At 35.9% G+C, this 26422-nt stretch overlaps 2 protein-coding genes across 2 annotated transcripts; both read right to left on the bottom strand.

Annotated features, from left to right (window-relative positions):
- Positions 1-424: 424 nt before the first annotated feature.
- Positions 425-23468, bottom strand: LOC127811419 (ATP-dependent zinc metalloprotease FTSH 12, chloroplastic). Its single transcript, XM_052351277.1, has 19 exons — positions 22940-23468; positions 21164-21348; positions 18909-19135; positions 16707-16984; positions 16030-16107; positions 15708-15950; positions 15489-15629; positions 15225-15392; positions 13902-14014; positions 11972-12188; positions 10718-10789; positions 9100-9219; positions 8898-9014; positions 8631-8807; positions 6561-6680; positions 6376-6450; positions 5687-5794; positions 2479-2559; positions 425-857 (listed from the first exon to the last, which is right to left on the bottom strand). The coding sequence occupies exons 1-19, from the start codon at positions 23378-23380 to the stop codon at positions 780-782; spliced, it is 3039 nt and encodes a 1012-aa protein (XP_052207237.1). The 5' UTR covers positions 23381-23468; the 3' UTR covers positions 425-779.
- An 853-nt stretch (positions 23469-24321) lies between these two features.
- On the bottom strand, positions 24322-24738 carry LOC127811210 (egg cell-secreted protein 1.4-like). Its single transcript, XM_052350918.1, has one exon. It carries the CDS (start codon positions 24736-24738, stop codon positions 24322-24324), a length of 417 nt encoding a protein of 138 aa, XP_052206878.1.
- Between the last annotated feature and the right edge of the window lie 1684 nt (positions 24739-26422).

The following is a 26422-nucleotide window of genomic DNA, read 5'->3' as shown; positions in this document are numbered from 1 at the left end:
ATAATCATGTTTTAAAAAAATTATTTTTAATCATTTTTTTTGAAAAAAATCGTTTTGAACTACTCAAACAAATTAATAGTCGAAAACAATCACTTTTTAATTTTGACTCAGTTTTAACCCTGTCAATTATTTTTATAAATCTGTCACTTTTTTATAAGTTCTAATCTATCCAATTTTGATCCTATCACATTTTCAGTTAAATTCTGAAAATAAATTTTTTTTTAAACATAATTAATTTTTTTTGAAACAGTTTTGCAAATTTTTTTTCAGTTAAAGGGTTATTTTTTTAACCCCACTGACAGGATTACGTTCACCCCGTTAAAGGGGATGAACAAAATAGCACTCGGTGGCACATGAACTGATTTCAAATAACTAAAAATTCACTAACATTCAGGCCGTTATTCCATCCATCTTCATGGCAAAATGGAATAACATTATTTCATTTCATCAACAATAATACAACAGAGATGAGAAAACAATAGCAGAGGTGAAAACATTACCTGCATAATTGCTCTACATATTACATTCGCAGATCCTTTTACAGGGAAATGACAACAAAATTTCGCCTCAAAATGTCTTGTTGGAATATCGCCTCATTAGCCGCCCTTGAGCTCATTTGCTAATTATCATCAACTATGTAGCTCGTATGTGATTGAATTGCCTTGCTTGGCGTATGTGATTGAATTGCCTTGCTTGGCTGCCAGCAGAAGCAGCACTCATCCTTCCTGAACTAGCAAGCTACAACTATCTCACTCATAAGTATGAATGCATTGGGCGCTTCAGCATCTGTGCAATGGCGCAGGATAAACATCAAGTGGTTGGTAACGCAAACGGTCATTGTGAGGCAAGGGTCCCTCCTGAAAGAATTCAAGAAAAAAGGTTACACCTTGACTGTGATCCAAAATCAAAGGTGAGGAGAAGAAAGTTATGGTTGGTAACTTGGTACTCCTATTATTTTTTGTAAGTTTCCTAGCAGAAGCAGCTTCTTTGAAGAGCATGAATCAAGAGTGGTTCCCTCAACCTTCAAGAAGAAGACTACCATGAATTGAATGCTCTACACCTTCAGCCTAATATTTCTGCCACAAACACATCACAACAAAGGAACGACAACTCCAGCTTGTGTCTCTCTCCTGGTCAGGGTAACCCAACTGAGCAGTTGGCATGACTTGTTCTATACCAAAAGTCAACCATAAAAGATTTCACACCTCCCAAGTCATTGGACAATGAAGAAGCAAGTGATGGACAGTTTCACCAACCCCTCTTACACAAATCGTTATTAGTTAGAATGGCACTAAAGGATGCTATAAAGGCTTTAAAAAAAAAAGGCTATCCAAGATGCATCCTAATCTCCAAATGGCCTTCTAGGGAGAACCATACTTGACCAAATAGAGCACCAACGAAAGAAAGCAGATAATTCAAAGTATAAAAGTTACATGCTTTGTGTGTGCCTCTGCCTGCCATGAGCTGATTGTATTTTTCAAAATTCATAAGGATTCAAAAGAAATGGTTTGATCCTCTTATTTTTATTTCTTGAACCAAGAGATCCATGAATAGGGATCCTGACGTATATAGATACAAATGGTGCAACGGGAGCAAGAATTTGCAGGAACATTTGAAACATTTTGTTTCTGAGCAGAAGAGGATTTTTGTAGGTTCATGATCAGGGCTTGACAAAACAGTGCCCATGGTCTTCTATGGGATCACATGGGCAAGTGGATCATTGGATTCTCAAGAAAATGAACTTGCACAAGACATATACAAGCTGACTTACATTTCATGTCCATGTCACATGTTTGTGCTCCTAGGTGCTACCTATCTTGACAATGATCCCAAAGTAAATTGGTACATGACAGTTCAGCAACTGAACGTTTCATAGCATCCTTAAAACAATTTTTGCATTATTGTATATATTATATTTGAGGAAAAATTAGTTATGGAATATTAAAGTGTGCTAAGTTATCAAGTGTCATGTGTTATTCCAAACTGCATTAAGATGTCTCATGCAGAGAGAAACTAAGATTAATTTTAGCTGAGACAATTTTTTTTTAAAAAAATAGGGGAAGAAATAAAAATTTCAAAGCAGAAATGTAAGGAGGCCGACCCCACATAGTGGGATAAAGCCTTGATTTGTTGTAGAAATGTAAGAAGAAAAAAGAAAAACATAACAAACATGAGGACACAGTTAAGGATGGGAGAAATTGGATCCTTTTTGCTTCACTATCTACCAGTTGACTAAAATGACCTATACATGAAGGCAGATTATGCTGTTTAAAGAAAAACCAGTTAAGATTGACGCTTATTTCAAATGGGTCATACTTTTGCAGAATATTAATATTAAGGAAATTGCTGTTATTTGGCAATTACTTTCTATATATTCTGCCAAGATTTTTTTACCACATAAAAGCTCAGCCTTTCCATTGTCATTAGTTTAATCAACATATATAATAAAAAGAAAATTTAGGAGGAACAGAAAAGTACCTCTTCCAAGTTTATCTGGAATGGTTTAACAAAATCTTCAAAAATAATTGGAGAAAGTCCTCTCATTCTCTCTTCAACTTCCTACAAAAAGAAATAGAATACATGATTATAAAGATGACAATTAACAAAAGATAATGACACCATGTTTCAGCAAAACACAACATACCAAGTAATAGATTAACATAAGCAAAAAGCTTGCATCATAATAAACGGCAATAATACCAGCTTTTGACAAATAATCACAAACTATATATGTGATTATTTGATACGGACAAATTTCTACACCAATTCAAATGCTAAATGGTCAAATGCTTACATAAAGAGTTATATGGCTCAAGCTGAAGCATTAGTGGCAGAATAGCAAAGTATGTATTCCATTTCGAATAGCAAAACTGGCATACCTCTCTCTCTAATATAATAATATCAGGTCTTAATATTTATGTTCTTTCCCATACCTTCAACTCATACTGGTAAGATTCCTTCAAGGAAAAGGTTCCTCAAAATTTAAGGCCATTGGGAATATAAGTTTTGTTGTTCCAAAATACCCAAATGCTTTCTAATTAATTTTGCCCAATCATGGAAACACAAATGCTGCAAATATCACACATACAGCTCCATACCTACCTGAAATGAAAAACTCTACAAGTCCAGTAAAGTCAAAAACTTTAGTCCTTACAACAGGGTTTCTAGCCGTGTCTGAGAACTTAGCATGCTTGAGCATTTAAGGATAAATATGCCAATGATGGGACAACCTCTTGGTAACTCTTTTTTCAGTTTGTAAATGATACTCCCTTCGGTGCAGGCTTTTCAATCCTCTTGTTTGATCATTTTGCATAGCATTTGGCCACTGCGCTTTGCAGTGTTTCATGTGTAGATGTGTTGTTATAAAAAAGTAATTATAATCATAAATGGAGGGACCTCTTGGAGAAAACTTCAGGCTGATACGATGCAAGACTACCAGATGTGATAGGGAGAGAGTTAAGGCCAGAGAGAGCCTCCTTTTTTTGCGGGGTGGGGGGTGGGGGGGTTGCAAAGTCCTCAGAGCTTGCCTTGAAGAGTTATTACAATTAGGGGGGGGCATAATTTGGTTCAAACAGTTAAATCAAACCGGACCAGTGAGTTTTGTTCGGTTTGAGGTTTACCAGGTTTGGATGTTGGTTTAGGTTTGTGAAACAAAAAACCATAAACCAAAAAACCTAAACCATATTATATTACATATTACATATTATATAAAAGCTAAAATTCTAAACTAAATAAAGAGAGAAAAATAAGGTAAACGAGTAAAGCAGCACAGTGCGGCACATAAAGTAAAAAATAAAAAACAATAAATCTTAAAAGTTTTCTTTTTGTTAACTGTTTTATCTTATTTTATTTCTTGTTTTGTTCCCAACTGGATAGTTTCAGCTTTGAAGAATAAGTGTTAGGTGTTTCAGTTTATATTTTGCTCAGGAGAGTTTTAAATCTTAAGTGAAGTGGCTGTCTTCTAAGAATGATTCCTGCTTGCTGTGTTTAATGTTATATATGCAGAGTTCAAAAAGTGTAACAGTTGCTGCTAACTGTAAAATAAGTTTATAAAAATATATATATAACTCCTATATTATTTAAACCATGGTTTGAACCAAACCAAACTGCAATTTTATGAATTGGTTTCACCACTAAAATGGTTTGGTTTGGTTTGGAATTTCTTCAAACCATAGTATATGGTTTGGTTTCAAAATTCTTCCAAACTAGACCGTGCACACCAATAAAGCATCTTCTCTCTTATAGGAAGGTCAACAATTGGAGACGGGGAATAATAGCTGGTTGATTGTCATTGGCCTGACAAGAGGATAAGGCATGGTTGATGCTGAAATTGTCATGGCTGCTGAAGCCTGCCTTCAAACCCTGCAGAGACAACTGGATGCAGCGGGGTTTTCACCCTAGATGAGGCATAAAAGGGGCAACATTCCTGCCAATTTTCAGGTGAATCTCCTTTCTCAGAGATTGTCAAGACTAAAAGGTTCCAGTTCTTCAAAAAGAAAGTTATAATTGTGTTCATGGAGTTGCTAAGGCCCCATAGATTGATACCCCAGTGATTCCCCTTATCTTGCCCCCAAACCTATGCAGCCAAGGGCCTAGAGATCATCAGAGATATCTCTGACTGTCCTTTCATAAGAATGTCATGCTTGGAAGGAGGATTTTGATGGTAAAGCCTGGGTAATTAAGTATCTGAATTGAGCTGATGCCTGGAGCCAAAATAAAGAGAGTCTGAGGTTACAGGAGGATGAGTGGCAACCAATGTAGGCAATTAATGCACTCATGCCACGGGTCAGACCAATGAATACAGGCTTCATTTGGCACCAGTACTGTATAGCAGAATGGACTCCACATGCTACATAGCACATGGTGTGATGCAGAAAATATCCATTCAGGTGCAGACATCTTGCTTCATTTAGAATAGTAGTGTTTTTGAATTTTAATTAGTTGCTCTTATCACCTCACTAAGTTCATTTCTCCATTTCTATTTCAAGCAAGAAAGCACCTCACTAAGTTCATTTCTCCATTTCTATTTCAAGCAAGAAAGCAACCTTACCTGCTTTTCCTTTACCATTCAGCATAAGAGAATCATTAGCCATTCCCTCGCTGCACTCACTCCACAACCCCCCCCCCCCCCCCCCAAAAAAAAAAAATAATAATAAAAATAAATAAATAAATAAATAATAATAATAATAAATTAAACATTATCTATAAAGTTTCTACACTTTTCTCCGGGTTTGCTAGGGTTACTGCATCATGAGTTCCCAAGATATTGGCACACAAACCAATTGCACTTAATTCTTAGAAATGATGCCACATGTCATGGTACGTTTTCAAGTTGCATTTTAATAAACAAATAATAACATCCATCATTTCTCTACATAGACATGAGTAAAGCTAAATGAATAATAAGCATCAAGAGGCTTCCATTAGTCATGCAAATTCCAGTTGGTGGGGTGGGGAGTGGGGGGGAATATAGGATCACTGAAGCCAGCAAGGACAAAGTAGAGTAATGAAATGGAGGGGGGAATTATTCAAGTTGATGGGAAATTGATCAATAGTGGAAAACTATACTGAGACTAGAATCAGGAATCTTTAACTGGTCAAGATCTATGATTTTATGATCCAAAATGGAAAATTGACCCAAATCTGCATCACAATAAGAGGGAATGAGAATAGATGTATCAAATACCAATCCGGTTATCCTTGACTTTTCCACCAGTTCTTTTGCAATCATATCTAGTATGTGCCTGTTATCCATCAGACCTTTTATTGCAAGTTCTTCCGCCTCGTCAATGTACTGCCACCAAAATCAGATATGATTACATATTCTTTGAACAAAGAAGCATAAAAAATGTATATGAGTACAGGTCCTGCCTTGTGAAAACAGTCAGCCAGGCATATAACAAGCATCCACTTGAGAAAGGGGTGTGCATCAATGACACGACAACTTCATATAGATGTATCTCAGCAGAAGATAAATATGCACAAGGTGATGAATTTTTCACTACAAAATTGTATGCTATCGTGTCATTGAATGAAAAATATAATCATAGCAACATTTTTTTCCTTCCCCCCTCCCCCCTCAACTTGCTGTGCAATTAATGTTGTCAAAATATTTACATACAGCTATTAATACACATCATACTAAAGCATGGAAGTATTTGTACACGTGAAAACTGAGCAACAACCACATTCTCTGTTCATTTCAATAGAATACATACAATACCAGTACACATTAATAGTATTGTAAACTTATAAAACATGAAACACATATCATTGGTTAGATTGTCAGAGAGATCATATATATCTAGTAAACCTACCTATTGAAGTCTTGATATTTTTTAGAATTATGCATAATAACTAAACTTTTTTAGTTACCCTTGTCAATTCTCGAGTAAATAGCTCAGAAACTTCAAGTGTCATCTCTGCTGGAATCACTTGAGGGTCGTCCCACTAAAATCATCAACAACAACATGAAAGAATGTTAGTTGATAATCACATCAACTGAAATATACAAGATAAGTAATGGAAAAACAATAAACTGTTGTTAAACAGAAGAATACCTTGTACTTAATCAGCTCACCATCAGGACTATCTGGTCGATCCACCAGTCCAACTCTTTTTGTCAATGCAGTAAGCCCTAACCTTGCATTTCTAGGGCTTATCACCATTTCTCTAGCAATCTGGATAGACAAATTGAGCGACAAGTTGCAGTTTGCAACACCAAAACTTCCAATGTTATGATAGAAAGGATAATATTTGAAAATGAATAAAAGTCTTTCAAAATACTAGATGGTCTGTGCAGTGTATCTGAGATTCCATTATAACACTTAATAGAGAGTAGTTTGTTGGGTCTAATTTTTTCCAGAGACCTCGTCTGCTAAGATATCCCCTTCTTACCAGTAACATCCATTTAACCAATTCTTTTGTAAAACAAGAAAAACAAGTAACTGTTTTAAAAACAGATGTGCATGATTTAATAACGGGAAAAAGTCAATTAAATAAGATTGGTTTATTGAGTAGCAAGATGCAGCCTTGCTACTTTGTGGTGAAGGATAAAAGGTGCACACATGGTATCTGCAGATAAATGACATGCAAATTATGAACTTATATGACCATAGTCAGGCATTCATCTAAAAACAAGTAATTGACTTAGTTAAAAATTACTTCTCTGAACAAACACATGCCTTATTAATGAGTAGTAAACAAGATTGGTTTATTCAATAGTAGAATGCTGCCTTTGGAACTTTATGGTGAAGGATGAAGGCACATACAAAGTATCTGCACATAGATGCACTCCAAGCATGAACTTACACAACACCAGTCAGGTATAATTGTCAAATAGTAAGTTAGCCAACAAATTAATTGAACATGTGATGACAACCAAGGGGCACTAGAATGACTTAACATTCTTAGTGAGACTAGAGAAAACAGGCTTGCAAATATGAACTCAAGTTAGAGTTGAACAACACAGACATCCTTTGATGTACTGCTCAACTTGGAGGCCCCCATATGGGCAAAGATTGACTGTAAATTATTTAAGAAGTTGGAAAAAAAAGTTAGTATTTCCAAAATTCAAATGCTGATTTTTGCTTAGTCCAATACATTTGGAGGGAGAGAAAGAGGGAGGGAGGGGGGGGGGGGGGGGGGGGGGGGGGGGGGGGGGGGGGGGGGGGAGAGGGAGTGCACTGGGAGGTTAGTATGGGCGCCCAGTGATGACTATAGGCAAGAGGTGTTGATGAAGGAAAGAAAATAGAAGAACAGAGAAAAAGGGAGAACAGCAGGAGAAGAAAATCAGGAGGAAAGAATGGGAAGAGGAGAAGGAACAAAGGGCATCCCCAGTGCACAAGGCTCCCCAGTTTGTGAGGTTGGGGGAGGGTCCTTTTTGTACACAGCCTTACCTTTGCTTTTATGCAAAAGGACCATTACCACAACTTGAACTAGTAACCTCCCAGTGACAAATGAGCAACCTCATTGTTGCTAATGCTACCAAGGGAAGAGTTCAATAGAGAGAAAATATCAATCACCAATGTTGTGTACCCAGATATCAATAATCGAAATCTAAATAATTCATGCACTTATTAGATATTTATAAACTCATAGAACCCTACCAAACTTGGAATTCACATTAAAGTTAAAATAATAAAAAAAAAACTTATCATCCTAATCCTAGCTAAACTTGAAATAAAAGTGGGAACAAGATCTCAGAATTCACAACATTCTAAAGTTCCTAATTCAGGTGTGCTAAGCCAGCGGGTGATGGTGGTAGGAAGCAGCTATAATTGCAGGTAGCTTTTGTTTATTAATTAAACGGCAATAATACCTTACAAGATGTGTTTGAGCACTTGAAGATATCAATTAAAAAATAGTATTATATAGCTATTGACTAGAAATGGCTACTGACAGCCGTATTTGACATGTTATATAGCCTTGAGAAAATGAGAATCCAGTAGGAGAGCAAGAAGACATATTTGACATGTTACTTCATAAATAAACAAACCAAAATGCCAGAGGACAGAAAAGATGTTGACAAGATCAGTTACGGATAGGAGATGTTGACAAGATTCAGATATGCATTGATTCTCGAGTGCAAGAGATACAATAATCTCAATAGTACAACCTTAAACACTTACCTTTGTTATTTTTTCTAGATCATCCTTTCCACCATCAGTTATGTCTTCACCAAAGACAAGAAGTTCAGCACAACGCCCACCATGAGCTACAACCATTTGCATTTTCAGGTAGCCAAAGGTTGTGTAACCTTGGTCTACCATATCTTCTCTTGGGTAAAATACAGACACTGCAGTTTCCTGCCCAAATTTGAAAGGAGCCAAGCCAAGTCCTAAGACAAATTTCAACCGCATTCGTCTAATAACCAGAACTATCACCAAAAGTTGTACCTTGCCACCAGGAAGTAGCTGAGAAAATGCATGCCAATCGAATCTTGGGAACAAGTGTGCCAGCAGTATATGGCCAGCCTCATGTACTGCTAGAAGTCTCTTCTTTTCGAAAGATATCTATTATATCAGAACATAAATCCAATGGTTACACTCATGTAAAAAAAACTGCAATTTAAATAATAATTCTTATGAAGATGCTTACACTTTGTTCACATTTCTGTTGCTCTTCCTCAGTGAGGAGTACGCCCATGCCCTCAAGCAGTTGTTTGTCTAACACATCAATGATATCTTGCTGGTAGATTTTAGAATGTCCCTTCCGCACCTAAAAACAAACAAATAAATCAAACCTCTTAAATACTTGGGCATGAATTATGCATTGCTAATATTATTGATCTTTAAGTGCACGGGTTATACAGGAAAATAAATCGAGAATGATAAATGCTAATATAAAAATATAAGCACATGTTTATTTCCTTTTGCATCTAGGAAACCACACTCCACCTTGAATGAAAGATCAACGTCTTAAGAAAAGGGGAAATGTAAAACATGTACATCACAGAGTACAAGAGAGATCTAAGATGTCTAAGCAACAAAGTTAAAAAACATCCAAATTACAGAAGCACTTCCAGAAGGGGTCCATAAGAATCAAAAGAAGAGTAGGATATGACAGAGGTGCACCTGCACCATGTATGCAGGTTCATTTATGAGGCAATAACTAGTAAATTTGGACTACTATGGACACGCAGTGAGAGACAAGCAAACTGACAAGAAAAAGGGGGGGGGGGGGGGGGGCACTCATGAATAGATTGGGAGCTTAGATGAAGTAATATTTGTTACAGGAGTTACTCATAAGGCAAAAAATTGGGTAGCACTCAACAGTTGGCAATGTAGAGATTAACTGAAGAAAAATTCTTCTCCTTGGTTTCAATTTAATGGACAACTCTTTCCCTCCCTTCCCTTCATCACCCTTCGTAGACCCAAAAATGTTGTAACACAAGATACCTTTTTGCAACACAATGCTGTTAATACTGCCAAGAAAAGAACTTACCGGACCCTAATAAAGGCAGGTTAACTATAGTCTACACATCCAGACGTGGGCGCAATCTGAATCAGCATCTTAACAAAGAAATGTTGCATTTGCTTGGCCTCATTTGTGATATGTTGAAGGTGGAACCTTATAGTATATTATGGCTAAAGTTAGACAACCTAGCCTGATCTCTAACACAATCGCATCTTGTCAGAAAACTGTTTTTAAGTTCAAGCATATCTTCAGTTCTAAATTTCCTAAAGATAAGCCATAGCCTCACATTGATGCCTGTTCTATAAAAGTCACATTGCCTGAAAAAAAAAATATCCTACCTATCAAACCCATCCATAAGTTACAGATCAGAAGCTCAACAATAAAGCATGGGCACAAGCAATGGAAGGAAATAAAGGTATTAAAAAGTGTAGATCATAGACTTTCCCAATTAATGCACCATAATAGATCACAGTACAATAGGACATGCATAAATCTACACAAAAGAGGTAAACTGATAGGCAAGATAAAATGTATTTTTATTGCTGTTTTGCTAGATTGGATTCATCACTTGTCAAAACTTAAATGTTAAGACAGAAATACTTCCAAATACCAGTTTTTCTCATCCATCCATCTTCCATTCACAGGATTATAATAAATCTTTGAATAGGTAGAAAATAATAAATCTTCAGTTTTATGAGTTCTCTGTAGTCAGATATAGGCATAGCTCAGAGTCCTACTCAACAGAAAATAAAGAAAAATAAAATATTTTGTTAGGACAAAAGTGCAAAGAACTACTTACAGACATTATTCCTGCTTCATTCACGAGATTCCTAATATCTGCTCCAGAATAACCAACAGTCCGGAAAACAAGCTGCAAGATTATTTTTCTTTTTTGGGTAAGAAATGGAAAAGAACAAAAAATAAAATTGAACAATTAAAATTTAGCCAGCAATAGATGAAAAAATATATATAGATTAAACATCACAAATGTTAGTACATCATGTAAAAACTGAGCACTAAACAAAATTCCAGCCAGTTGACTTTAATGACCCAAATTTTTTGTCAAGCCTGGAGGGCACGTCATTTTCAGTTGCCTTTTAACAAGAGTTACTATCAAAAAAGATTTATCTTCTAAGCTACAATAAGTTTTCATATTAGATTTCCTATCTCCATGAGCACATTGTAGGGTTAGGTGAGTTGCTACCCAATCTAAAACCACAGTATTTTTCATAAAATGATAATTAGAAGACATGATTCTTGTATTCAGTTATCTGATTTTTGTATTCAGGCTTTCACAAATATAATGGACAAGTATGAATACAAATTTTCACCACAGTTGAATTGGATTTTTGTTATCTTACCTTCAAAAGATTAAAATAAAACCAATTTGGCTCACAGACCTCTGCCAATCACAAATTCATTATAGTTATATTATATCCTGTGTTGTTTCCATTCTCAAACTGCACATTAGCTTGCCAATGCGTTCATCTAAGAATCCTAATGAGCAATCAACTAATCTCACGTCATTATACACTCCATTGACAGTCTTTTCATTCCAATATAGGTATTAGAAAGTCTACAGAATTGCATGAAATCCAACTTTGAGAACTAAGCTGAACCACTAGCTTTATGGAAGTGGCCGACAAATAAAGAACAAATTAAACTTGCACAAGACCACAGAGAAAATAAGAAAAATAAGTGGAGTAAATATTCTCACTGTCATGAACAAACAAATCAATCAAAAGAAAAATGGACAAGTTTCACTGATGGATATACCCTACATTTGGGTAAACATGACATACAAAATTTCATATTTTATGATTCAAGATAATTAAGAGAGAGAGAGAGATAGAGGAAAAAGCCACTTGCCTTACCAAAGATCAAGTTGACCAAATAGTACAATTTGCATTGACAAAAATTTTATTTATTCATTAGAATTTAGGCTAATAAAGTTAGAAGTTGTGATACATATAAATAGACAAGCATAATGAAGATGGAAAAGTAAACTAATTTACAGATACACATAAAATAATGCGACACGCTGAGCATTTACCTGTTCAAAGTCAACATCTTCAGCAAGCTGCTTTCCTGCACTATGTACGCCAAAAATTTGCACCCGCTGCTTTGCATCTGGTAAACCAATGTATAAACGACGATCAATACGGCCAGGACGAACAAATTCTAGGTCAAGTTCATCTGGCCTGTTAGTAGCACAGATGAATATCACAGCTTGTCTCAGTGAAAACCGATCAACCCCAGTTTTTTCTCTCCTACATATGCAAACAAATAGAATTTCAATAACCTTCTTTGGGGGGAAGGAAGGTGAGCCAAAATAAAAACAAACAGAACTAAAACAATAAGTTCAAAAAGTTAAATGAAGAAGAAAAAGGCACAACAAACAAGATGCATCGGTACAAAATGTGAACATGGAATCTTTGTTCAATACAAAACTATTTACACAGTTCCAAATGTAGAAATTGAACCTGGAAGCTATTCATCAAAAACAGCTAAAACATAACAAGGGACACGCAGTTCATGGTTCCCTTACACAACCCTGTGTTTGTAACATACACTATTAACACTTGCAAAAAGAGAGCACTAGAAAACATCATTGTGTTCTTTCCTTATCACCAAGGTATCATTTTGCAATGTAACTAAATGGCACCTATAAAACTATTGATCCGTAATATCATGACTGGAAATATGAAATATGCCCATATTTACGATGTGGTAGCTTAGTAGTTAGGGCTTAATACATCACCTTAGAAGTCCAAGTTATGGGTTCAAGTCATGCTGAGCCCTATTATTACTTCAAAGGTTCCACAGCCTACAGTCCATACGTTCAGTAGGGGGACTCAAAATACTACCAAGGATAGTCCCTAACAGGGAATTAAGGATGACCAGGATGGGCCAGGGTTAAGTCACAGTAAAATGAGACAAGAAGTTGGCCTTCAGTTCCTTCATACCCTTTTACCTAACAAAAATATGCCTATGTTTTTTTATCTACCACTAGCCAACTAGAAGATATATGGATCCTTTTGATGAGTGAAATAGCACTAAGACAGCCAATAAAAGGCCAAACCCTGTACAACAGAATTTAGCAACAACCTAACATACATTAGCGCGCGCGCGCGCACGTATATATATGTTCTGAAAAAACTTATGAAGGGGGGGGCATGGGAAAGGAATTAGCCGGTCAGCACCGAAAAGAGGAAAGCAAGAATGCATCACTTCAAACAGAGAACAGAGCTCTACGTGCCCTCAAAAGAATCTGATTTATCTAATTATAAATTATGATTGCACTACATGACTTTAAATTTTCTGATTCATATGCTGTCAGGCACTTCCAAAAAATTATGGTTTGATTTACTAAAAGAATAACATGGACTGCACCAAGATATCCAAATTTATAGTAATTGTCCAATTATTTAACGACAAACTAGATAAGCAACACAAAAAAGTTGCAACTCAAGGTTCATTAGCAGAACTTCAAATCCTCTTCTTAAATGAAGTGACAAAATTATAGGAATAAATGACTTCCAAAAATAGTATAGGATAGACTTTGCAGAGAGAGTATAACTGGGTTTATTTATTAAAAGCTATATTTGCATTTCAGAATCAAGATCTGTTTAAAGTATTGAGAGAACAAATTGAGAATGAGTGGTGGAGCCAATGGAGACCATACCCTTAAAGAATGTTTGGAGTGCACCTGATGCACCACAGAAGGCAGCCTTTTTGTAACAGGATTGTTGCAACAAATGCTATCTTAACAATTTGATAACATAAGGGAACTTAATGGGTAGTGTTGCATGTGCAAAGTCAGAAACATGTTAATCATTCTCACCCACTGGTTATTTTTATATGGAACCTCAGTTTTCCAGAAAGCATCCTTAAATATCAGTTGACTTTACAGAGTGACAAACCCAAACCCAAGTTTTGCAAAAGGGCAGGCAGTGCAAGCATAGGATAAGACAGATACTAACTCTCCATCAAGCTGTGCAATTAGTGCCTCAAATGTTGCTCTTCTCCGTGGATCCTTTCTCGCATGTCTCCCAGCAATAGCATCAATTTCATCCACAAAAACAAAACAAGGAGCCTGTGTGAAAATATGAGCATTATTGAGTTTAGTCCTTAATTTATTTGAATATGAGTACTTTTGTGACAAGGAATCAAAAAAAGGCGAAAAACGAGCGATCCCATCATGGAGATGCCGCAATAGTTGTCAACACACCAAGACAGTGAGATGAGTAAGATAAGCAGAAGCATTCCAACTTCTCTGACAAGAGTGAAACAATCATAGGACACGAATGAAAGTGTGCATGAGGCTCTTTTTGGATTGAATCAGAGCAACTGCATCTTAATGCTTATATGCCATTTGACTGGAAACCCTATTAGACATAATAGGCTGCAAAGCCTAAAAGGAAGGCCAAAATGTGGAAGTAATGGTAGTTTTAGGAGTTCATGCAGCATACATGGTTTTGTGCTTGGAAATTTAAATCACCAAAAGTGGAAGGCAACACAAGTGAAAACAGCGAAGCCACGTCTCAAAATATATTGGCTGAAAATTTTATCAAACTCCAGCATCAGTTTCACAAATTTTCTGTTTCAAAGAACTCTCTTCACAAAAACTTTCTACATGCAAGTCAGAGTACAATTTAGTTTATTTTCCTTCATGAATCATCAAATCAAATAACCTATATCCCTAACCCCCCCCCCCCCCCCCCCCCCCCCAAACACACGCAATTCCCAACATCAGTAGTCTTATTTTATTACTTCAAAGTTATTCAGGCCTTGTTTGTGTTTGAGTTTGAAGCCAAACTCAGTAACTTAGGTGTTTGGTGCAACCCCAATTTCTTCAACTCAAACTCAGTTGAGGTGAGTTTAAGGTCTCAACCTCAACCTCCTGGTTTTGATAAGTTCGAGGTGAGTTGAAGCCTTTTAATTTCATGATATTATTATTATTACAATATTAACAATAATATGTTATTAATAATATTATTATGATATTATATTATTTACTATGATATTGTAATATATTATAATTAATTCCTTCTTGGATGAGTAGTGAATGTAGCAAAATATATGGAAGTATTGTACCAGACATATTTTAAATTTAATTAGAAAATGATCCTACCAATGGAACATGTAAAAGTAACTCAAGTAGGGAAAACAATAGAGTGGCCCCTTTGCACCAGAAATGTTTAAAGTATCTAAGAAGCAATAATGACTAGAAATTTGAAATAAGAACCAATATCTTGTTTAGTATAACACAGTGATAACGTATTGAATGACGGGAAGACCCTTACATTCCTCCTTGCTATTGAAAACATTTCATTAATTCGTGCAGCGCCACTTTTTTCGCTATCTGTAAACTCTGCACCAGAAGCAAAAACAAAAGGCATCCCACTTTCCTTTGCAAGAGTACGCGCAAAAAGTGTTTTGCCGGTTCCTGGAGGACCAGACAGCAGAACACCCTGTAATCCACATAAACAGGACAATTAGATGGAAAACTGAACTACAAATATGCATGGCTAAACTTCTCAAATCCTTCAACATTTTGAATGGCTTACCCTAACAAACTTTACGTCTTTTTCATAGTACTGCATAGGGTTTCTCATGTAAATCATTAACTCATCCAGAAGATCCCAGACATCACCACCTAATACAACTTCTTTGTACATGGATTTTGTTTCATCCACTTCCCCCACTGGCTGAATGGTTAATGTAACACAGTGAGATGAATAAGCAAGAAAAAAGAACGAAAACAATTTTTAGAATAAAAATATTACCAGGATAAAGTTCTCCGCATAAGCCATATCAAATAGTTGATTATATTTTTTATACAGAAAACGCTTGGAGGTAATATGCAAAAGCATCAAAGACTCCCTTATAAGCCACAGAATCAGTATCCCAGGCAGTAATGCAATTACAACTTTTAGAAAGTAATGAATTTGCCGCCTCTGAAGGAGATCTACTTCAACTCCAGAATTTGAGATGGTCTCAAACAGGTAAGGATCAAGTGGAATATCAACCTACATATTCAAACATAAATCAAGCAGTTTAAAAGTAAAAATGACAACAAAGGCCAGACTAAAAGAATGACAGACTTACAACATATTCCAAAGGAAAGCCTTCTTTCATTGTTACAAACAGTCGTTTTAGGTCCTCTGTAAATACTACAGCAGCAACCTGCCCACAAATTCATGTAACTAAGAACTGCCTCCACAAATGTTATCGAATATAATATTTCAGTAATATCAGGTCTTTCAATTGGAGCACTTGAATCAAGTATCCTTTTCTCTACCAGTGATCAGCAAGCAGAGCATTATAATAGTTTTGACAGTGCTTTCAATTTAGGCATCAGAACAATCATGGTTACTGTAATTATGCTATCATCTACTTTATATAAGGGTCTTGCTAAGGGTCTTGCTAACGGGTTCCCTTAAGAAGCATTTAATGCACTTTGTTTTTAGCATCAAACACTCCTATTGGTTGGTAATAAATACATCGTATTTCGAAACATTCTACCAATCAATGGTAGTGTTTGGATGCTGAAAATAAAGCACATTAAATGCACATTAATGAGTTCCCCAAGGGGATAAAGAGGCCCTAAAGGAAAATAATTTGGCTGTAAACCAATGCACCTTCTTTTAAGATTGCATAAGCATACATAAGGTGAATTCAAGAAATACCCTTGAACACCAAAGGACTATAACTCAAGGCTGTCACAAATAAGTGTTATTATGAAGAAATAAAAAATGATAATACAATAAAAAAAAAATCTTAACCTCAGATGAATCGAGTTTTTGAAGAAAGTAGGTGTACGGAAGCTTTGGACGGTAACGCCACCATCTCTTAGAAATCCACAGTGCACTGGTTCCTTGAGTGTTTGTGGCCTTTTCCACCACTTCTTTACGAAGACTGTTCTCAACCTCCTTCATGTCAAATTCGACAACATATTTGGCATTTAATGAATCTAATTGTTCTGACAATTTCTCCTTCCTAAGAATTTCTTTCCATGTTTGGAGCCTCTCTCGCCATGTTCCGCCACTTTCTTGATTTTCAACTGCCAAAGGAACATGGTAAGGTTGTAAGCAGGCATAATAACTTAATAACCACTGTGTTAAAAATGAGAATAATGGGCATGGTCCCATCAGATGACTCAATACATAACAATAGAACATTTCGGAAGTACATATAATGATATAAACATCAAATTACCCTGTTTCTCATCCCCCCCCCCCCCCCCCCCCCCCCCACCTTTCTTTTTGGAAAACAAGTCAGGTTTACATTGCACATATCTATTTTCAGATATTTGTTATGGTTTTTCATATAGAGATGTGCTGCGAAAAGATTAGATTTGCAAGACCTGCAAAAGATTGAATGTAACCTATTTGGAAGTCCAAATAGTAGAAAATATTTGGAGACCAAAATGAAACAAGTCATTATTTGTCAGTGCCTCAGATTTAGTATTCAGTCTCATCCACCAAAACTTTTTCTCCCATCTGCCAAGGATAAAATTACTTATTTACACCCCCCCCCCCCCCAGCCCCTGATGCACATTTTTGTCTCATCTGCCCAAAGCTTGTCACCAATGACATAATTTTCAGAGCAATACAACTTTTGTTGCATAGTGTTTGTCCAGGTTCAGTAGCACAACTGATTCAGTTTAATCTGTTGAATTAGCTGACCTGTGGTTTTGAAATAGCAATGAATCAGAATTTTGGCTGACACAGAACTTGATGATGAGATTTCTTACTTTCTTATGTTTAAAAGGCTACAATAATTATTTTCTCATACTTTTTTTATATAAGAAACACGCATATAAAAGCATCAAATAACGGGCAATCCTATTATAAAATAAATGATATAGAACTAAAATTCACACTATCCACAACTAGGTGTCAAAATATCATCCATGAACTGCACAAACAAGGATAATAAAAAGGAAGAGTTTGTATTCAACAACAAAAAAAAGGAAAGATAGAATCTGGACCATCAAACCAGAAGGGACTCTGAGAGCACCTTTAAAACTCTCATATTCCTTTCATGCCATATACACCTCAATAGGGAAGGAAAAGAAACCCAAACTGTATGTTGGTTAGACTGCAGGCAGCTTCAGCTCCAAGAATGCACAAAATTCAAGAAGCAAACCAGCATTACCCATTTAATACCCAACAAAGAATAAACAAAAGTCTCCACCTCCCAGAACGTAAGACAATGGAGTAAACGGTGGTCCACAATCTCACCAAAGAATAAACACCCAACAAATAAGCAAACTGGCATTCAAGAAAGCAAAAAGTTCAAGGAGTTGAACCAGAATTACACATTGAACACCCACAAAGAATAAACAAAACTCCACACCTCCCAGGCCTTAAGTCAATGGAGTAAAAGGCATTACTTTTGCATATAAAGCACCAATCCAGGATTACATGCCTATGATTGTTAGAAGAAAGAATAGCATTGAGGGAAGTTGTCACACAAAAAGGGGTCCCATTAGGAGGAACAATTAATTGCTAAAAGGCCCAAACCGCTGTCCAAGTGAAGTCAAGTCTCCCTTTGTCACAAAGAGTCTCATAAAAAGAGCAGATAGTAAAGCTTCCTCTTTGCACTAGCCCATCTCTCTTCCCGAAGAAAGCTATCATGTAGTCAATTCCCTGGTCCTGAAGATTGCATCTAAAGCCAGGGGCAAACACTCTCTAGACAACAACAATGTAAAGTTATCATTACAGAGAAGGAAGACAAGTAAAATTCCAACACTAACCATTGTCAAACTTTTCCCACTAATCACCAAAAAGGAATTACTATCATCTTCTTTATATTTTTGTGAAAGAAAAGTGGGTGCACCCATGCAAAACCACTGATACAAACATTCTAGCAGACATGTGAAGAAGAATGATAATAAAGTAATACAGAAAAAATAAAAAAAAAAAGGAGATCACTTTACACTACAACTTTAAAAAAGCAACCACACATACATACCAACTAACCTGAAATTCCCAAATCCTCCTTTAGGGCCTTCTTTTCCTTTGTGTTCAATTTCATGTCATTTTCTATAATTCCTCTGACATTGTCCTGAGAAGAGTCAGGGTCATCATCCCATGCATCTTCCCCAACAAAAGAACTATCACGAATAAGTGCTCCACCAGGGCCCTCAATGAACTTCTTCAGTTTTAGGCCTTTGGGTGTTGTCTTCCTCCACATGCTCTTTTTAAACCTATATATAAGGAAGAAAGAAATCATGAACTGTTAAATGCTAAAAATCTATGTCATGACCCCAAGGGAATTAGTAGCAATTGTTCTTTTGTTTGTATTTTCCCTTAGTTGTACCTTAGGCTGGGTAGCGTGTACTTCAGTGTTAGTTTGTCAAAAACTGTAGTTGTTAAGTTGTTAATAACTGTATGGATATAACAGCCTATAAATAGGCTGCAGAATAGAGAGCAAGCAGCTAATGATTGAATGAAACCAAATCTGTTTTCCCTCTCAATTCTTCTCTCCCTCTCTGTTGTCTGAACCTTCCCCTGTTTCTTCTCATTTTCTCCCTCTTTCTGCTCTGTTTTCCCCCTCGCTTCTGTTCTTTCTTCCTCAATTTCCTCTAAATCCCATTCTAAACCCTAGGAAAACCTAGGGCCGTGACAATATATTCCAACATCCAATCATCAATTCTCATACTATACTTAATTCATGTTGGATGGCTCACCTTGGAACTAGATATCTAATTTGAATCCAGTATGACTATGGTAAGGGATAAACCTAAATTCCTATACACGGTATCAATTATATTCCAGGAAGATATCAGAGTCTTCTTACTTATGTTCACAACTATATTCCAACCACTTTGTCATGACCCTGTGAAAGTTGCCTTTTTGGGATGCTATGGCAATGAAATATGAATTTAGTAGCACTTTTCATACCTTACCCTTTTTTATCCTTCTTCTTCTACTATTCATTTTATTGCACGACTCCTCAAAAACCGTAAAACCAGCCTGATCATCATAGAGATAGCCTTTGCAATCATCTAGCTGGATCTAAAGCCCACTAGGCACTAACCCCAGCTAACTTAGTCAGACACAAGTCTTAATCGACTTTGTACACAGAAAAAGAGTAACCATTATCTTGTGATGATAACCAACTGTATTTTACAGCTGGCAATGACTAATGATTATGGTTGTAAGACCCATAAGCGCTATGAACAAAGACAAAGACACAATTTTTTATAAGGCCTATTAATAACATCTATGATTGTCACAAGTCACAACCCACTCCCACATCAGTCTACAGGGAGGTCTTGGGTATATTACTTGTTCCTATGAACCCAGAAGTCACCTTCAGCTAGCACTTTTGAGTAAAAGCCTATGGTGTTACAATAGTGGTAACAAAGCCAAGCTAGCCAACCCAAGCCCACTACTGCATGGATGCAGCCAGGAAAATGTTTTACGATTGACTTTGGCCAGATTGGAATATTGGATTTTAACTTGGTGAGGACACTTAAGTATTGAAAGGAGGGAAGTTTGCCAAGACCCAATCCCACATCAATAGCCTACAAAGGAGGTCTGAGTATATTACTTGATTTCATGACCCATAAGTCACCTTCAGCTAGAACTTTTTGTGAGGACATGTTGTGTTACAATGATAATTTCTTATGAGATTAAGTGTGGTAGAAGAGAGAAATGATCGTTGATGTTTGAAGAGATTATACAACCACCTTCAGAATTTGATTTGTGCAACCAAATTAAATATCAAGACATGCCAAGTTAGTGGCAAAAAATTCAATAAGCCAAAGGCTCATCAAGGGATTATCAACTGCTTTAGGTGAGGGGTGCATTCCTTCCTAAAAAAGACAAAAATCACAAGGCAAAAACCACACTTATGATATACAACTTTTGTCTAGAAACCACAGTTATCATTTCTAGCCAAATATGTGGTTTCACAGCTAGAAACAAAAGGCTGGAAACTGCAAACCACATCTGCCATTTGTAGCCATCAATTTTGGCTAGAAAATGCATCTGTGGTTTCTAGTCAAAATGTGGAAACCCCAAATGCAGTTTCTTCCTTCTGGAAGAAAAGTGTGTAGCAGTTTCTATTTTGCATGACACTGGTTTTTCTTTGAGTTAGGCAATCTGATGTGACAGATAGAGTTTCATTTGTGGAATTGTTTGGTTTGAGTTTTAGTTTAGAAACTTTAATAAATTAAAAGCAAAGATTACATACTGTGCTCACATGAATCATATAGAAATGCACTTACTTCCTTACATTAGTGGGACTTGGTTCAGGAATCAATGCTTCCATGTATGCTTCAGTCAATTCTTTTCTTTGGCGATCTATAATTGGAGCTCGAAAAGCCATATATGCTCTTTGACAAGAAAGTACCATAACAAAAGTATAGAGCACCAAGGCACCAATTCTTTTGGCATCCCAGTTCTTGACATCCTGAGAAAAACAAAACTATATTGTCATGAAAATGAAGTCATCCTATCATTTTTGTATGGTATCTTGAATGGCTTCAGCCAGTCCTGCACACTGTTGAACTGTTTTGTGGAAAGAGAAAAGGACAGTATTGAACTACAAGTTGTTTGACCTGGTTAATTGATCCTTTGAAAATCATAACATAGAAAGGCGAAGACAGAGTATGATCATTTTCAAATTAACTAAAAAGACATAATAGAAATAAACATAGAGAGAGATTGTAAACCTTGCCTTTCTAACATTTGAATGAATTACTATCCATTCTCTGCTTCGTGGAAATCAAATACCAAATTGAGGGTTCATTTGGCGCCACTTTCTTTTTGTGAAAGGGAGCGGAGAAAGCAATGACCAAGTTTAGGTAATTTAAAAAGAAAAAACTAGTTTTTTTGTCAGTCATTTCTGTAGTATAATGATTTTTTTAAAAAATAATAATAATAACCCTAAAATAAGATGAGTATTGTATTTTGTAAATCATTTTTTTTCATTACAACTAAAGAAGTATTAATTCTTGTCTTTTGTTCTTTCTAAGCTTTTTATAATTTTTCATACCAAGGGACTTGCTTATTTTTTAAGGCAAAAAATGCTAGCTAAAAATCCTTTTAACTTTTTTTATGTAAAAAGGGAAAAGAATAGCTTAAGCCTGGTGTCAAAAGGACCATGAGTTATGAGATGTTTTTCTTTTTTTCTTTCCTGTTTGTTAAGCGAAAGGGGTAAGTCTGAAAGTGCAGGCCTAGCCGCTCACCCCAAGTATGAGGTTAGGCTCGGCAATGTGGTTTGACAATAGATAACCTGCTCCTGCTGCAGAGGGGCCATCCAAAAGAACCAAAAATACCACCTGCTAAGCTTCAATGATAGTGTCCTTAACCCATTTAACCCTTAAACCTAACTGGAAATTGCAAGAGACCACATAGAATCTAAATGGAGGCGTGTTGCGGATCATGGGACTTGAAAACCATACTCCCGAACTCACCAGCACTGGCAACTCAACTGGGCTTCCACCCTGGTGGTTATAAGATGTTCTTCAAGATTTCCCCTTTCTTCAATATCTTTTCCATAGGCTTCTCAGTTTTCAAGTATGATTTAATTCTTTTCAGACAAGTGAAATAGACAGAAAATATAAGGAGAGGAATTAATTTCCCCCGTTTGGTTCGATGAAGTAAAATGATAAAGACTGGAATTTTCCTTGTTTATTTTAAACGAAAGAGAAACAGAAATTATTAGTGTAAATGATGTTATGCAACTAATAGAGGGAAGGGGTCAAGGGGGGAATGAAAATGTTAAGAAACATAACTTTTCATTAATTTTACTTCTAAATTTTTCCATAAGCAAAACTCTCTCTCTCGCGCGCGCGCGCAGTTTTTTACCTTTCTTTGCCATCCTACGCTACAGGCAAATGATGGAATTTGGAAATTCTTGTTTTCTTTCTCCTTTCTTCCAAGCAAAATCCGAAATGTAATTTGAGCTATGTACTATTGTCAGTACATAAAGAAAACCATAATCAAATTCTACATAACGGAAGGATGAAATGCGATTTCCATAAACAAGAATAAAGTACCTTCCACCGATCCCATTTATTCCAGTCGATGAACCCGGGAACTAACTCAAACCTAAACCGGTTAAACTCAGCCTCGCCTTTCTTTGCCGCGTCCCGAATCGGACCCAAAGATCCAGATACCCTGACATAAGCCTCTTCCAAATCAAACCCCGTTTCCTTCCTCAAGAAATCACCGAATCTCGACAAAAACCGCTCCGAACCGCGGCGAATCGACTGGGAGAGTCGCAGCCAGGAGAACGCATCCGAGCCATTTGGATTGGCGGAGGCAAACGCTCGGGAAAGGGGCCGTTTGCGGCGATAAACCCTCGGTCTGTAATTCGAAGGCAGCGGTGAGAACGGCCTGAGGAGTACGAGATTGGGATGAGTTTGGTTGAGAAATGGTGTTCTTGAAGACAATTGAAATGGAGTTGTTGGCCTGTGCTGAATTACAGTAGCGTACATCTCCTTCGAGCTTCTTGGAATTTACAAATGGATGGAGATTTTAGAAGCAAACTTCAAGAAATGACCAGTTGGTGCTGCGAGGGGTTTAGCTGGGTTTTATCTTTTATTGTTTGGTTAATTAGGTCTGCACCCCCTGGGCATTCTTCATTTTCACTTAAACCCCCTTGCCAATAGGTTCGGTTCGGTCCATATTTTCTTAGACCCATGCGAGTCTCTTACATTCTTTTTGAGTTTTAAATTTATTTTTTTTATTTTTTGAGTGACAATTTTAAAATTATTTAAAACGTATTTTTTTTATTTGTAGTATTTTTTATATTTTATAAGTTTTAAATGTGTTTGTGATAAAAATAACTAAAACAACTCTTTATTATTTTGAATTTTTTATAATATTTTTTTATTTTAAAAATATGAAAATAAATACATTTTTACTATTTTAAAAAACTAAAAATTAAAAACAACAAAAAAATAAGAATTTAAAATTTTAAAAACGCTAATTCACTATGGATTATACGGTTTGAAAATTTTTTCAATTGACCATATATGAATGGGAAAACTTTAAAGATTTTGTCTAATTACTAGCTAATCCACATGTAATTTTAAATATTTTTTATTTCAAATTCTACAACGAGCATTTTAAAAGGGCCCTGATTCGTCCGTATCATTTTTTTTTTATAACATTTTTCAGATTAATTAATTACCCTCAGTAAGATTAGTTAGTGCCCTGATGGCTATATGTATAAGGATGATTTCGAACATATATATATGTATGTTCTATGCAATCTCTGTAATTGTAAAAGTATATCATCGTTACTAAACCATCTTCATATATATGTATATATATATTTCACCCAAAATGTTTCAGACTAATAGCATGCCTGAAAATGAAAATTACCAGGCCAAATACATATGGCTATCCCAACACTAATGGGAAAAAGAGCAGACTAAACCGCCACCACCGTGGAGGTGGAGGCGGCCGAGGGGCTAGGGGCGGGGCCGGAGGAAGCGTCGCAGTAGCCACGCAGCACGTCGCCTTCCTCAAGAGTGAAGCCAAGAGCAGTTAGCATGGCCGGCCAGCAATGGTGGGTGATCATGCTGATGGCCTGGCAGCAAGCAGGTCCTATATCGGTTTCGCCATTTATGAAGAAGAGAACAATCTCGTTCGAGCACGATTTTATCTCAGCCATCGCGTTCCAACAACCCATCAAACCTCCATCGGTTTCCAGCCTCGCCGTGAGGTTGAACCCTAGTACTGCTGCTGGCTGAACCGGCAGGTCTCTGGCTGCTGCTGCTGCAGTGCTATTCGCCGCAAAACACATGATGATCGCAACTAAGAAAAGGGTTCCCTTATTGAGAGCCATCAATTGCAATGTAGATACGTGATGATTGATTTAATTGTAGCGAAAGAGAGGAGCAGACCTAGGAATGATGACGAAGAAGACGAGTTTATGCCTATATATATGCAGTGGAGAGAAGCTGGTGGGACTGCAGTTATGAGAGTATGGTTTTATTGCAGAATCAATGAGTAAGAGTGGAAGATGAGACATGCATTTGCATGCATGGCTGTAATTATAAGTTTTTCGATCTTAATTTCTTTACTGTTTTCCATGCAGTAGTTATATGAATTGGCAATGAATGAAGAAGCAGACGAAAAGAAAGATAAGAGTTAATTAGTTTCAGGACGATGGCCTTCCAGTTTCCATGAAGTAGTAATTTAACTATCATTGCTTTTGTTTGTTATTACTTCACCTTCCAAATTACAGGGAATGGACAATTGTACGTATTTGCATAATTTTTTAATTCTTATATGAAAATGACACAATATATTTTCATCAGTTAAATAAACCCTACGGCGGAGGAATCCTAACAGACTGCTCAAATTTGAACCGATTCTTATGATAGTGTTTAGGGAGTTGATAAATTAATCCTTATGGATATTTATATGCTAATTAAGTTGTCTACCTAACCTAGAAGTAATTATAGATGCTATAATAAAATTTTGTAAAAAAAAAATACCTCATAAAATTTATGAAGATCGATAGAATCAAGTCTCAAAAAACCTATATTTTATTATCGATCACAAGTTTCTTAGAATATTGAAAATTATGACTAATTAAGGATTACTTTATCAATCTCATTCACATTAGAAATTTCCATCAAATAATTTTCAAATACAAAAGTTGACATTAGAAAATACCACCTTCTAGATTTTCAGAATAAGTTTTTTGGTTGTGCAAATTAAAGGGAATGCTGATCTTGGGTTGTACCAAGTCTGAAATTAAATAGAATTATTATATATATATTTTGATCTATTATATTGGTATACTTATTTTTTTCATCAATTAATTTTTTTTTATCATGGGAGAAAGTTTATCTCTATATATTCTTGAAGAATATATCTTTCACTATAATATTTATATAACAAGTAAATATTTTATCTAGTAACTAGGACTGTTTAAATTTGAGATTTGAATTATGGAATTGGGTTTTATTAATTTTTTTTTTTTTTTTCAAATCCAGAATGTAAGTTCCTTTACAAGACTCTCTATCAATTCCAGCATTAAATCCTTGTGTTGGATATGTAATATTGTAAAGGGTTGGGAATATTGCTTGGGATTGTCTCTTAAAATGTCTCTCAATGCTTAACTTGGTAAAATAGGTTCAAATTTAGAAACAATAAGTTAATATTATGAGTTTTTTATTTGTTACAAAAATTATTTATTGATGTTAATCATAAAGTCAAAAAAATGAGTGACATTATCTAAGAATTGAACGCCAATTATTTGTCAATGGGAGTTTATTAATCAAGATATGAAGTGAAAAAATTAAGATATAGGAAGTATTTCAGACTTCTATCATTTTTAATATGTTCACTAAGTTTGTCTGAAAACTTTTGAAAAAATCATTAATGACCATTTATCTTGATCTTTTAAGATATGATTATATTTCTCGCCTCAAGATAAGCATATATTAGTTTTTATAAATAAGAAAAAAAAATTGTATTTTTTAGTGTATTTTAAAAAATTTAACAAACAGTTTGATAAA

Source organism: Diospyros lotus, chromosome 10 (assembly GCF_014633365.1).
Source record: "Diospyros lotus cultivar Yz01 chromosome 10, ASM1463336v1, whole genome shotgun sequence".
In the NCBI taxonomy this organism is placed as follows: Eukaryota; Viridiplantae; Streptophyta; class Magnoliopsida; order Ericales; family Ebenaceae; genus Diospyros; species Diospyros lotus.
Note: the sequence above shows the minus strand (reverse complement) of the source record. Positions and strands in the feature narration are given on the sequence as shown.

Coding starts and splice junctions, on each gene's coding strand:
- LOC127811419 (XM_052351277.1), bottom strand. CDS start 23,380: ATGTACGCTACTGTAATTCAGCACAGGCCAACAACTCCATTTCAATTG. Junction 16,985..18,908: donor GGAGGATTTGGGAATTTCAG/GTTAGTTGGTAT, acceptor TTCCTTTGGCAG/TTGAAAATCAAGAAAGTGGC. Junction 16,108..16,706: donor AAAAACTCGATTCATCTGAG/GTTAAGATTTTT, acceptor ATTTGTGGGCAG/GTTGCTGCTGTAGTATTTAC.
- LOC127811210 (XM_052350918.1), bottom strand. CDS start 24,738: ATGGCTCTCAATAAGGGAACCCTTTTCTTAGTTGCGATCATCATGTGT.